Raw genomic sequence first — 14,348 nt, 5'->3', positions numbered from 1 at the left:
CCCTTCTCCTACAGTACCATTCATCCCGCTGCACACAACCCTGAGAGGGATTGCAGCATACAGGAAGAAGGGCGGAAGCCGGCCCTGGCAGGCATCAGATGACGTTGCGCCTGTCGAGTCAGGGACAGATGCTGGAGGGATTTAGAGACAGGTTAGTTTATGATAGGTATTATTTAAAGGAAATCTGTCACCAGTGTCACTTCACTAACCTGTCCGTACCGACAGGTAGTGCAGGTGACACTGACGACAACGGTACTTACCTTGTCCCATTCCATGCAGTCGTTCTTCAGTAATCTTCTCCGTAATCTTCAGCTCCGGGCCCGGCTTGGAGCATGGGCGGAGCTTAGTGACGTCACCACTGCTGTTCTCTGCTGGGTCCCGCTGCTAGAGAACAGCAACGGTGATGTCACTAAGCTCCGCCCATGCTCCAAGTCGGGCCCGGAGCTGAAGGTAAGTATCGTTGTCATCAGTGTCACCTGCACTACTTGCACCACTACACTGGTGACAAATTTCCTTTAAAGTACAAACCCTTTTTGGTAAAGGCCTAACCTCAGGATAGGCCATCAATTTCTGCCAACAACCTGTACCCCATTGATGAGCTGTGGTTCACCGCTATACACACAGGGCCAGAACAGACAGCTCCACCTAGTGGCTAGTGGCCATGCCGGGTTATTGCAGCTTAGCTCAAGCTATAGTAAGCAAGTAGGGCAATAACAAACTCTTTTGTAATCAAAAACAACTTCTTTAAAGGGGTACTCTTTACTACAGATTTGTAAATTAATTCTATTTAAAAATATTAATCCTTCCAGTACTTATCAGCTGCTGTATGCTCCACAGGAAGCTGTGTAGTTGTTTTCAGTCTGACCACAGTGCTATCTCCTGACACCTGGCACTGTGGTTAGACAGAAAAAAAACAACAAAGAACTTAATTTCCTGTTGAGCATACAGCAGTTGATAAGTACTGGAAGGATTAAGATTTTTAAATAGAAGTAATTTACAAATCTGTTTAACGTTCTGGCACCAGTTGATAAAAAAATAAAAAAATTGTCACTGTAGAAGATATATTCAGTGATGTGACAAGTAATGTAAGTTATTGATTTCTTGTAAATATACAATTAATTTCTGGATTTTTGGTAAAGATACAGCAGCAGAAAGTTCTGAACTTTAATAGGAAGAAAAGTTCTGAACGTTCACTGTTTGTATTTCCTTTTTTCACAGAATGATTCCTCCCCCGTAATGTGGATTTCCATATGAATTATGTGTAAATGATGGCCGGCGGGGACGACTCGGGGTATGAAGAAGAGAATATGAGGTAATTGGCACAATTCTATCCGCAGGAAGCCCCACATTCAGTCCTATACTTACTGGCTTCCTCATCATTCTCCATTAGATTCTCAGTAATATTCTCATTGGTTTTGCATTTAAGTTTATTAGGGGGATAAGAAGAATGAGAATTGTTCTCCTATATATTTTTTCCTTATTTTTTTTTTTTATATGATGAAATTAACATATGTTTACTATGCATCATCATAAAAACATCGAATGTGTCGGCAGATAAGATCTATTTGGCCCATCTAGTCTGCCCAATATTCCGAATACTGTGATAGTCCCTGGCCCTATCTTATATAAAGGATAGCCTTATGTCTATCTCTATCTTATATGAAGGCTAGCCTTATGTCTATCCCTATCTTATATGAAGGATAGCCTTATACCTATCCCTATCCTATATGAATGCTAGCCTTATACCTATCCCTATCTTATATGAAGGATAGCCTTATACCTATCTCTATCTTATATGAAGGATAGCCTTATACCTATCTCTATCATATATGAAGGATAGCCTTATGCCTATCCCTATCTTATATGAAGAATAACCTTATGCCTATTCCTATCTTATATGAAGGATAGTCTTATACCTATCTTATATGAAGGATAGGCTTATGCCTATCCCTATTTTATATGAAGGATAGCCTTATGCCTATCCCTATCTTATATGAAGGATAGCCTTATGCCAATCCCTATCTTATATGAAGGATAGCTTTATGTCTATTCCTATCTTATATGAAGGATAGCCTTATACCTATCCCTATCTTATATGAAGGATAGCCTTATGCCTATCCCTATCTTATATGAAGGATAGCCTTATTCCTATCCCTATCTTATATGAAGGATAACCTTAAGCCTATCCCTATCTTATATGAAGGATAGCCTTATGCCTATCCCTATCTTATATGAAGGATAGCCTTATACCTATCCCTATCTTATATGAAGGATAGCCTTATGCCTATCCCTATCTTATATGAAGGATAGCCTTATACCTATCCCTATCTTATATGAAGGATAGCCTTATGCATATCCCTATCTTATATGAAGGATAGCCTTTTACCTATCCCTATCTTATATGAAGGATAGCCTTATACCTATCCCTATCTTACATGAAGGATAGACTTATGTCTATCTTATATGAAGGATAGCCTTATGCCAATCCCTATCTTATTTGAAGCATAGTCTTATGTCTATCCCGATCTTATATGAAGGATAGCCTCATACCTATCCCTATCTTATATGAAGGATAGCCTTATACATATCCGATGCTTAAACACCTTCACTGTATTTGTAGCTACCACTTCTGCAGGAAGGCTATTTCATGCATCCACTACTCTCTCAGTAAAGTAATACTTCCTCATATGATGAATAAACCGTTTCCCCTCTAACATAAAACTATGTCCTCTTGTGGGAGTTTTTTGTTGTTAATTAATTCCAGAACCATCATCAGGTGTGAAAACAGAGAGCACAGCGCAGACATGCAAATATAGTATGCAAGTTATTTTTTTTTCCAAAAAATCTTCATGGACCCCACTCCTTTTTTTGACAAACCACCAATTATTTTGAGCCATAAAACTCATGAGCCCGACCCTCACATCCAATGGACATTATGAAGATTGTTAGGAGGTAGTGCGCCCCCCTATCTACCAACTCCTTGTGTGGCCGCCCAAGTTGCCAAGTCTCCCCTGTATCAAATCATTATCCAGAGTGTCCATGTGCGCTTGTGAGCAATTCAAATGACTCAGATCTAGCTGATGTTTTGGTCACTTCTGAATGCTGGCGGTGCTTTCACTCTAGTGGTAGCATGAGTTGGAGTCTACAACCCACACAAGTGGCTCAGGTAATGCAGCTCATCCAGGATGGCACATCAATGAGAGCTGTGACAAGAAGGTTTGCTGTTTCTGTCAGCGTAGTGTCCAGAGCATGGAGGCGCTACCAGGAGACAGGCCAGTACATCAGGAGACGTGGAGGAGGTCGTAGGAGGGCAACAACCCAGCAGCAGGACCGCTACCTCCACCTTTGTGCAAGGAGGAGCAGGAGGAGCACTGCCAGAGCCCTGCAAAATGACCTCCAGCAGACCACAAATGTGCATGTTTTCACTCAAATGGTCAGAAACAGACTCCATGAGGGCCCGACGTCCACAGGTGGGGGTTGTGCTTACAGCCCAACACCATGCAGGACGTTTGGTATTTGCCAGATAACACCAAGATTGGCAAATTCACCACTGGCGCCCTGTGTTCTTCACAGATGAAAGCAGGTTCACACTGAGCACATGTGACAGATGTGACAGAGTCTGGAGATGCCGTGGAGAACGTTCTGCTGCCTGCAACATCCTCCAGCATGACCAGTTTGGTGGTGGGTCAGTAACGGTGTGGGGTGGCATTTCTTTGGGGGGCCGCACAGCCCTCCATGTGCTTGCCAGAGGTAGCCTGACTGCCATTAGTTACAGAGATTAAATCCTAAGACCCCTTGTGAGACCATATGCTGGTGCGGTTGGCCCATGGTTCCTCCTAATGCAAGACAATGCTGGACCTCATGTGACTGGAGTGTGTCAGCAGTTCCTGTAAGAGGAAGGCATTGATGCTATGGACTGGCCCGCCCGTTCCCCAGACCTGAATCCGATTGAGCACATCTGGGACATCATGTCTCGCTCCATCCACCAACGCCACATTGCACCACAGACTGTCCAGGAGTTGACGGATGCTTTAGTCCAGGTCTGGGAGGACATCCCTCAGGAGACCTTCCGCCACCTCATCAGGATCATGTCCAGGCGTTGTAGGGAGGTCATACGGGCACGTGGAGGCCACACACACTACTGAGCCTCATTGTGACTTGTTTTAAGGACATTACATAAAGTAGGATCAGCCTGTAGTGGGGTTTTCCACTTTCATTTTGAGTGTGACTCCATATCCAGACCTCCAGGGGTTGATAAATTTGATTTCCATTGATAATTTTTGTGGAAACACTAAGATCTAGGATGTGTTATCTTAGTGTTCCCTTTATTATTTTGAGCGGTGTAGTTGTAGGCCACAATCCTAGTCTGCTTTGGTGCTTGCTCCACTGCTCCTCTGATCTGGGGACCTCTTGTTATGGCTCATATCAATAGGTCCCCGGTCTGCAGGGGCAGTGGAGCACCAAAGCTGATGGTAGTTACTGCCCACAGCCGCCCAGTGCCCGCGCTTGCCCTTTGCTGTCCTCCTGCTCCGTTCCTCGGTGCAGAGACGTCAGCCTAACATTTCTTTCAAAGTGGTCCAGACCAGTAACCAGTGGCTGTGGCTTTAATACTGATTATTTTTTCCAAGTACCCCCTGGAGAACTGCTAAGTACCCCTGGGGGTACTTGTACCCCAGGTTAAGAACCACTGCATTACAGTACCAAGCACCCTCTGATGGGGAAGGGCACTGACCCTATAATGTGCCCAAAGGCCAATAAAAGACATTCTTATAGGGAGCTAAATTTGGTGCCAGCCTATTAGACTAGGCAGGGCAGCTGTGCAATACCAGTACATAGGCCTCTTGCTCTTGAATTGCTCACCCATGGACATCTCTCTTATGCTTCACTAATAATATGGCAAAAATTATAAGATAAGCAATTAATTAAGCCAAAGACATACATACAAACTAATGGATGGCAGAAGAGACTTTTAAGATGGTCAGTGGGCTAACTAACCTACTGGGCCCTGTATGTATGTTCCCCATGTCGGCCCATACCAAAAGGGCCTATTTCTCACTATGTCCGGTGTGTACAATGTGAACAACAAGGATTAGGAAACAAATAAGAGTAGAAATATACATGTTATGTATCAATGGATGGTGGGCCTTCAGAATATTTTCCTCTGGTGGTTCCCCCCCCCCCCCCAAAACAAATTCAACATCAATTTAACTACAATATTGTTCACTTTAGGTCCAGAAAACAGAGATTCCAAGACTCTCAGCTTCCTGTCTGACATCATTTTATACTGTAGGTCAGTGGTCTCCAAACTGTGGACCTCCAGAGTTTCCAGAACTACAACTCCAATCATGTTAGAAGACCACTGATGTAGATTTCTCTCCAAGTCTGTTCTTATTAGGCTGCTTATTTTGTGATGGAAGATAGTAACAGGAGAAATAGTTCATGCACCATTTCTTCCGTTCATTCTCCCGTCACAAAATAACGTCCGTCATTAATAACGACTATAACGGATTAATACGGATAATGTAAAAATCCCATAGACTATAATGGGATTTTCTAACGGACCTTTAATGGCCGATTTTCAGGGTTTTCATAACGGAACATCAAACGGATCTTTAAAACGGATGAATTTTATAGTGTGAAAGCAGCCTTACCTGTATGCATGAAGGTGCTGTGTCCACCAGAGAGGGACCCCCCTCCATTATATTTATAATAGGGCAGAACCCCTTTAGAAGTCCCTCCCATCTATACCGCATTATATCCGCTTTGTAATGAGTCTTCTTTTTGTATGCATTTTTCATGCATTCAGTATGTATACGGCGACCCGGAGAATCTAAATTTGTACGGTTTGGCACAGTTGTGGTCCAGTCCGGTTTATTCCCAAACAAAAAAAAAGCAGGTACTACTATGGTTTTGTTTACGGTATTATAACCGTACATTCAATGTATAAGTATTTTTTTTTTTAACAGTATTGTAGTCGATGAGAACCAGCATCCGTGGGTGTATATGGGAGAGGCGTATTTACCAATAGGCCAACAGGGCCCAGGCCTAGGGTGGCAGTTTAAGGAGGGTGAAAATAATGCCACCACAATACAAGACTCCCTGCACTGTAGCACAGAGGGAGAATTTGAGCTGTGCAGCGGTGTAAGCAGATCTCAGGCCAGCAGACGGCACTCAATATAAGCCAAATCCCAGTGGTCTTATCAGCTGACACTTCCGCTGCTCTATCATTGTGCCTTTCCCCGGAAGAACATTGCCCACCCCCATCCCACCAGCCTCGGACCATGTCTGAGCAGCAGCCTGAGGAAAAGCTGGTGTCGTCGGAGGGAGAGAAGAGAGAAGAGGCTGGAGCGACTCAACACCATGGTCCATGTGAAGAAGAGCTTACTCCACTTAAAGGGGTACTCCGGTGGAAAACGTTATTTTTTTTAATCAACTGGTGCCAGAACGTTAAACAGATTTGTAAATTACTTCTAATAAAAAATCTTAATCCTTCCAGTACTTATTAGCTGATGAATACTACAGAGGAAATTCTTTTCTTTTAGGAACACAGAGCTCTCTGCTGACATCACGAGCACAGTGCTCTCTGCTGACACCTCTGTCCATTTTAAGGAGAAAATCCCCATAACAAACATATGCTGCTCTGGACAGTTCCTAAAATAGACAGAGATGTCAGCAGAGAGCACTGTGCTCATGATGTCAGCAGAGAGCTCCGTGTTCCAAAAAGAAAATAATTTCCTCTGTAGTATTCAGCAGCTAATAAGTACTGGAAGGATTAAGATTTTTTAATAGAAGTAATTTACAAATCTGTTTAACTTTCTGACACCAGTTGATATTATTATCAAAAAATAATAATAATAATTTTCATGCCCCTAGTGCCTGACTTTACTTGGTAGACTTAGATTGGAGGTCTAGAGTTTGTAGACCACTGATGTAGATCCTTTTCCTTTCCATGTTACCCCTTGAGGTATGGAACTAGAAAAAAAAAAACAATCCACAATTGGGGGTGCTTAAGAATATAAGGAACATCTAAAAAACAAACAAAAAAAACAAAAAACCTAAGGAATCATACTTGTTCTGGAACTAGCAAGAACCATTTAGAACCATGTTACCCTTACGGTACAGAACTAGAAAAAAATGATCCACAATTATGGGGTGTTTAAGAATACAAGGAACATCTAAGGAACCATACTAGTTCTAGAACAAGTATGAGCCATCTAGAACCATGTTACCCCTTCAGGTATGGACACTAGAAAAAAGAATCCGCAATCGGGGTGCATAAGAATACAAGGAGCATCTAAGACCAATCTAAGGAACCATTCTAGTTCTAGTATGAACCATCTAGATCAGTGGTCTCAAACTGTGTCCCTCCAGTTGTTGCAAAACTTCAACTCCCAGCATGCTGGAAGTTGAAGTTTTGCAACATCTGGAGGGCCACAGTTTGAGACCACTGATCTAGAGCCATGATACCCCTTGAGGTACAGACACTAGAAAAAAAAAATAATCCCCAATCAGGGGTGCTTATGAATACAAGGAATATGTAAGAATAATCTAAGGAGCAAAACTAGTTCTAGAACTAGAAAAAACATCTAGAACCATGTTACCCCTTTATGTACAGACACTAGAAAAAACAATCTGCAATCAGGGGTGCTTAGAGATACAAGGAACATCTAAGAACTAGGGATCGACCGATATCGTTTTTTAGGGCCGATACCGATAATCTGTGGAGGTTAGGGCCGATGGCCGATAACTTATACCAATATTCCGGTATAAGTTATCGGCTATTTATCCCCCCGCGACACCGCTGCAGATCATTGATTTAAAGTGGGCGCTTTAAATCAATGCACTGCAGTGGCTTTTGCGGTGCCATAGGCCGCTGCCACCACCCGCTTCTCTCCCCCTGCCTGTCCGGGGGTCCTGAGTCCTATCACCGCCACCACTCCCCCCCCCCGCCGCACCGCACCCGCGACCGCCCCCCCCCCCCCGACCCGCCGCATCGCGACCGACCCCCCGCACCGGCCCCATTGCCTCCCCCATCCCCGGTTTTATAATTACCTGTTCCTGGGGTCCACTCCACATCTGGCTCCGGTGGCGTCCTCCTGAACTGTCACTGTGCGCACTGACGGTGACGTCACGTCGCGCACGTCACGTCACTTGTCATTGCGCTCAGTGTAAAGCAGGACGCAGCAGGAGCAAGAAGTAGCGTGGGCCCGGGAACAGGTAATTATAAAACCGGGGATGGGGGAGGCAATGGGGGCGGTGCGGTGGGGGGTTCGACGCGATGCGGCGGGTCGTGGGCGGTCCTGGTGCGGCGGGTCAGGGGGCGGTCGCAGTGCGGTGGGGGCGGGGCATTATCGGCAAGGTAATTGCCGATACCGATAATGCCCAAAATCATGATTATCGGACGATAATATCGGCCATACCGATAATCGATCGATCCCTACTAAGAACAACCTAAGGAACCATAATATTTGCCATCTAGAACCATGTAACCCCTTAAGGGACAGACACTAGACAAAAACATGGCACAATCAGGGGTTCTTAAAGGGGTACTCCGGTGGAATACTTTTTTTTTTTTTTTTTTTATCAACTGGTGCCAGAAAGTTAAACAGATTTGTAAATGACTTCTATTAAAAAAATCTTAATCCTTCCAGTACTTATTAGCTGCTAAATACTGCAGAGGAAATTATTTTCTTTTTGGAACACAGAGCTCTCTGCTGACATCACGACCACAGTGCTCTCTGCTGACATCTCTGGGTATTTTCTCCTACTCTGGACAGTTCTTAAAATGAACAGAGGTGTCAGACACTAGAAAAAAAACATTCCACAATCAGGGGTGCTGGAACATCTAAGAAAAACCTAAGGAACCATACTAGATCTAGAACTGAAGAAATCTACGGCCTCTTTAAGATAATATCCGGTACATCCCCGACAATAGACAGCATAATAATAGGGCAGATAGATGTGTATGTGCCACACTCCCAGAATAAGAAGCAGACAGGTAATAAAGCATGGAAGCGTGGGCGTAGAGGTAACCTTCACCATTATATGCCACCTCTGTCGACCCGTTTCACGCCATCATTTCCGAATTTGTCCTATTTGCTCCGTTTACTACTTGTATCCTGATCTTTTTACATCAATCTCAAACATGGCAAACACCATAGATGCAACGCATACTAATAAACAAGCAAAAATAGGTCACCAATAGTCAGGCGCATCCCACCAGGTCTACAACTGCGGCATTCAAGACGGTAAATGGGTAACGTAAGATGTGCCGACACCGCTCAGATCCTTATACACAGCTGGATTGAGGAGGTGGCAATCTGGGTAGTTGCCCAGGGCCACCATCTCTTACGGAACACCAGGAACAACCTCATTTTACTATCCCCCACCCTAGACCACCAGGGGAACAATAAATGTTACCCTTTTGGCAGCTTAAAACACTAAAATAATTTACAATTAACCCATTTTATGTTCCTTAGATCACCAGAGAAGGTTAAATTTACCCTAAACCCCATAGAATGTAAAATTAACCCTTAATCAACCAATTTATAGTAAACCGATTTTTTTTTTTTTTTTGTAAAATTCCCCCTTAGGCCACCAGACAACTTACAATTAACCCTTTTGTTTGCCTAAACCAGCAGAGAAGATACCATTAACCCTTAAAACACCATGCAATGTTATATTAACCCTTGAGCCGCTAGAGAATGTATGTAAAAGCAATGCTTTCATTACCTTAGACCACTTCCCTTTCACTTGCCCCTAAAGCACCAGAAAATGTAAAAAAAAATTAACCCCTAGACCACCAAATAATTTAAAGTTACCCCTTCTGTTTGCCATAGACCACCAGAGAATGCAAAATTAACCCTTAGGCAAACAAATAATTTACAGTTAACAGTTGTAGGGAATGTAACCATACCCCTTAGACAACCAGAGGATTAAGAATTAACCCTTTCCCTGGACCACCAGGGAAGATAAAATTAGCCTTTAGACCAGTGGTCTCCAACCTGCGGACCTCCAGATGTTGCAAAACTACAACTCCCAGCATGCCCGGACAGCCGTTGGCTGTCTGGGCATGCTGGGAGTTGTAGTTTTGCAACACCTGGAGGTCCCCAGGTTGAAGACCACTGCTTTAGACCATCAGATATATAACTATTGCAATTGCCCTAGATTACCAGGAATGTAATATTAACCCTTAGTCTGCTAGACAATTTACAGTTAACCCTTCTGTTAGCCCTAGACCTCCAAAGAATGCTGGGAGTTGTAGTTTTGCAACATCTGGAGGTCCCCAGGTGGAAGACCACTGCTTTAGACCATCAGATATATAACTATTGCAATTGCCCTAGATTACCAGGAATGTAAAATTAACTCTTAGTCTGCTAGACAATTTACAGTTAACCCTTCTGTTAGCCCTAGACCTCCAAAGAACGTAAAATTAACCCTTAGACAACAAATTTACCGTAAACCGTTTTTCTTGCCCCCAAACCACCAGGGAATGTAAAATTCACCCTTGGGCCACCAGTCAACTTACAATTAACCCATATGCTATCCAGGGAATATAAAATTAACTCTAAGAAAACCCGACAATCTACAGTGCACCTTCCCACTTGTCCTAGACCCCAAGAGAATGCAAAATGAACCCCTTTATCGACTCAGACCACTAGAGGAGTCTGCTGTTAACCCTTCCATTACCCTAGTGAACCAGGGCTTCTGAAGTTCCTAGAACCACAAGAGAATGTAAAATTAACCCCTTTATCGACTCAGACCACTAAAGAGTCTGCTATTAACCCTTCCCTTACCCTAGAGAACAAGGAATTCTGAAGTTACGAGACAACTTACCTACAACCGGCGACTGGGGAGGGGGCTCGGCATCCAGAGCGCCTCCTTCTATAATGGGGACATTATTTCATGATGAGATTAATGTAACATTAAACATGTTAGAGATCTCTTTTTTTTTTTTTTTTTTTTACGTATATACTGGGATTATATCCGTATGTACGTTCCTTCACACATACAATATATCCATTTACGTTACTGCATGCAAACCGCACATTTTCCTGTGTACACTGCACATCTCTTTGTATGGGGAATTTTAATGAGAGCAAATTGCTTCCTTGGGTCTGGAGAAAAGCTACATGGGATCAGTCATCACATCCTCCATAGGGTATTCTAAGCCGAGGATTATACTGCTGCGTCTTGCACATAGCAGGAGCTGTCCAGCATCCCAGCACACAAGAAGCAGCGACTACAAGTAAATCCCTGACTGCTGGTTATTAATGGGGATTGTTTAGGGCCAGAGAGGGGACAGCCGTCCATACGGATCATCAATCACTCCTGCACCGTAAAAAAAAAAAAAAAATAAAGTATATCCCGCGAACGCACCGCTATCGAATGCACCAAATCTCATCCTTTCAATGAATCCTGCAGGTCAATAGCGACGTCCCTCTGTGTTTATCCTCTTGTTGCCACATTGCGAGTGATTTATTTCGTTGCCTACATGTGGGACGGATTTGCATTCAGATGCAGCGGAGCCGAGTCGGTTGCAACGGTACGTAATGTATTTTTTTTTTTTTGTTTTTTTTTCACGCGGGACTGCAGGTATGGCTACTGAGTTCAATGACAAATTCAGCTCTGCTACATCTTGTGTGCGCTTGGAAGGATTCACCTTTGCTATGAGTTTATAGGCGTCTGTCGTGTAAATGGAGACATAAGGAAAGGTTAATGGGCAGTGCAATAGCATATGTTGGTGCTATATATCTATACATATGGGCAGTGTTCCCCAACCTGGGCTCCTCCAGCTGTTGCAAAACTACAACGCCCAGCATGCCCGGATTCAGCTCTGCTACATCTTTTGTGTGTTTAGAAGGATTCATCTTGGCACAGAATTTGTTTGCTTTTGCTATGTTAACGGAGACATATGGAAAGGTTAATGGACAGTGCTGTAGAATATGTTGGAGCCATATATATATATATATATATATATATATATATATATACACACACATAGAGGCAGTGTTTGAAAATCAGGGTGCCTCCAGCTCTTGCAAAACTACAACTCCCAGCATGCTCAGACAGCCATTGACCAGTGCTGTAGAATATCTTGGTGCTATATATATATATATATATATATATATATATATATTTACATATATACATATACACACACACGTAAGGGCAGTGTTTCACAACCAGGGTGCCTCCAGCTGTTGCAAAACTACAACTCCCAGCATGCTCAGACAGCCATTGAGCAGTGCTGTAGAATATGTTGGTGCAATATATATATATATATATATATATATATATTTATATATATATATATATATATATATACATACACACACGTAAGGGCAGTGTATCCCAACCAGGGTGCCTCCAGCTGTTGCAAAACTACAACGCCCAGCATGCCCGGATTCAGCTCTGCTACATCTTTTGTGCGCTTAGAAATATTCATCTTGGCAAAGAATTTGTTTGCTTTTGAAATGTTAAAGGAGACATACGGAAAGGTTAATGGACAGTGCTGTAGAATATGTTGGTGCTATATATATATATATATATATATATATATATATATATATATATATATACATATATTTGTAGAGGCAGTGTTTCCAAACCAGGGTGCCTCCAGCTGCTGCAAAACTAAAACTCCCAGCATGCCCGGACAGCCTTTGACTGGTGCTGTAGAATATGTTGGTGCTATATATATATATATATATATATATATATATATATATATGTGTGTGTGTGTAAGGGCAGTGTTTCCCAATCAGGATGCCTCCAGCTGCTGCAAAACTAAAACTCCCAGCATGCCCGGACAGCCTTTGACTGATGCTGTAGAATATGTTGGTGCTCTCTCTCTCTCTCTCTCTCTATCTACATCTATCTATATATATATATATATATATATATATATATATATCCGTGAGGGCAGTGTTTCCCAATCAGGATGCCTCCAGCTGTTGCAAAACTACAACTCCCAGCATGCCCGGACAGCCAACGGCTGTCCGGGCATGCTGAGAGTTGTAGTTTTGCAACAGCTGGAAGCACCTTGGATAGGAAACACTGTGCAAAGGAGAATATATATGTCTATATATATATATATATATATATATATATATATACATATATTATTTATAATAAAGAATATAGATTTTTTTAGATATAAATAAATATATATATATATATATATATATATATATATATATATATATATCACGCATACAAACATAGCTCTGCAGGACAATATAGTAGCATGCCGATGCCATAGCCATCATGCAGCAGAAACTGGAATTGCCATATATCCGCACATACCTGGAGTTGTTCAAGGTCTGACCAAATAGATCATTCTGCAAAATGTTGGGAGGTGTGGGTAAAGCCTCGTGAAAATGAGACAGGACGGTGTTGCAAAACTGGCGCAACGTATCAAACTGCATTTTCCTCGATGTGTTGGCGGCCTGTCCGGAAAGTGGCTGCTGCTGCTGCAGATGACACCCGAAGCGGACATGCCAGTCAAGTTCCGTAGGCTTCCTGGACTCGATGAAAACTGTGCTTGAGCGAGCGGAGGCTGAGGAGGAGTAACGCTACAGTCATTATTCTCCGCAAGCAGCGCTCTGAGAAGATTTAGCACCCGTGCGGCTGTCTCCTGACTGAAGCAGCACGGATTGGAAGCAGCGCAGAGCTGGACGGGCTTCCCCGGCACGAGTGTGAAGCTGAACGGCGGTGGCAGCGGCGGAGGCGGCGAGGCTCCGCTCTACTCATATTCCTCTAAGCCTATTAAAGACACGCAGTGGAGAGATGCTGCCGTCAGGAATTTCAGCACATCTGGCTGCCAGTAATAAAAATCTCAGAAGTAATAAAAAAAAAAAAAAATGAGGACGAGGCATCCTCCGTACAGTTACTACTGTCTGTGAGAAAGGGGAGGAAGAGGAGGAATCCTTCACCGCCTCCCATACAAATGACTGCAGCCAATAGCCGGCCCGACTCAGCCCATCCAGAGGGGGCATCCATGGAGGAGGCGCCGGGGGGTTACCTGCTCCACGACTTCATCTAAACTGTGACTGTGCATATACATTACATGGAAATGTCTCTCGATTTATCTATCTCATATCTATCTTATATCTATCTATCTCATATCTATCTTATATCTATCTATCTCCTATCTATCTTATATCTATCTATCTAGCTATATATCTGTATCTATCTATCTCATATCTATCTCTCTATCTCATATCTATCTTATATCTATCTATCTATCTCATATGTATCTTATATCTATCTATCTCCTATCTATCTTATATCTATCTATCTAGCTATATATCTGTATCTATCTATCTCATATCTATCTCTCTATC

At 42.9% G+C, this 14,348-nt stretch overlaps 1 protein-coding gene and 1 long non-coding RNA gene across 9 annotated transcripts in view; one reads left to right on the top strand and one right to left on the bottom strand.

Annotated features, from left to right (window-relative positions):
* RIMS2 (regulating synaptic membrane exocytosis 2) overlaps window positions 1-14,348 on the bottom strand; it is a 680,796-nt gene that overhangs the window by 490,745 nt on the left and 175,703 nt on the right. For 3 of the 6 annotated variants that reach the window (XM_056522552.1, XM_056522551.1, XM_056522553.1), the window contains exon 1: window positions 13,309-13,887. The exons of the other annotated variants lie outside the window; for them this stretch is intronic. In XM_056522552.1, coding sequence (XP_056378527.1) covers window positions 13,309-13,430 — 122 coding nt within the window. In that variant the 5' untranslated portion in view covers window positions 13,431-13,887. Of the gene's footprint in view, window positions 1-13,308; window positions 13,888-14,348 lie in introns of those variants that run through there. 6 annotated transcript variants of the gene reach the window in all.
* The window catches only part of LOC130274333 (uncharacterized), a 28,198-nt gene that overhangs the window by 11,973 nt on the left and 1,877 nt on the right, over window positions 1-14,348 (top strand). For 2 of the 3 annotated variants that reach the window (XR_008844323.1, XR_008844322.1), the window contains exons 2-3: window positions 1,219-1,312; window positions 5,230-5,290. This is a non-coding gene — a long non-coding RNA (uncharacterized LOC130274333). The remainder of the gene's footprint in view (window positions 1-1,218; window positions 1,313-5,229; window positions 5,291-14,348) is intronic. The other variant, XR_008844324.1, reaches the window with a different exon arrangement.

The sequence above is a fragment of the Hyla sarda genome, chromosome 5 (assembly GCF_029499605.1).
Source record: "Hyla sarda isolate aHylSar1 chromosome 5, aHylSar1.hap1, whole genome shotgun sequence".
NCBI classification, from domain to species: domain Eukaryota; kingdom Metazoa; phylum Chordata; class Amphibia; order Anura; family Hylidae; genus Hyla; species Hyla sarda.
This window is presented reverse-complemented; position numbering and strand designations above follow the sequence as displayed.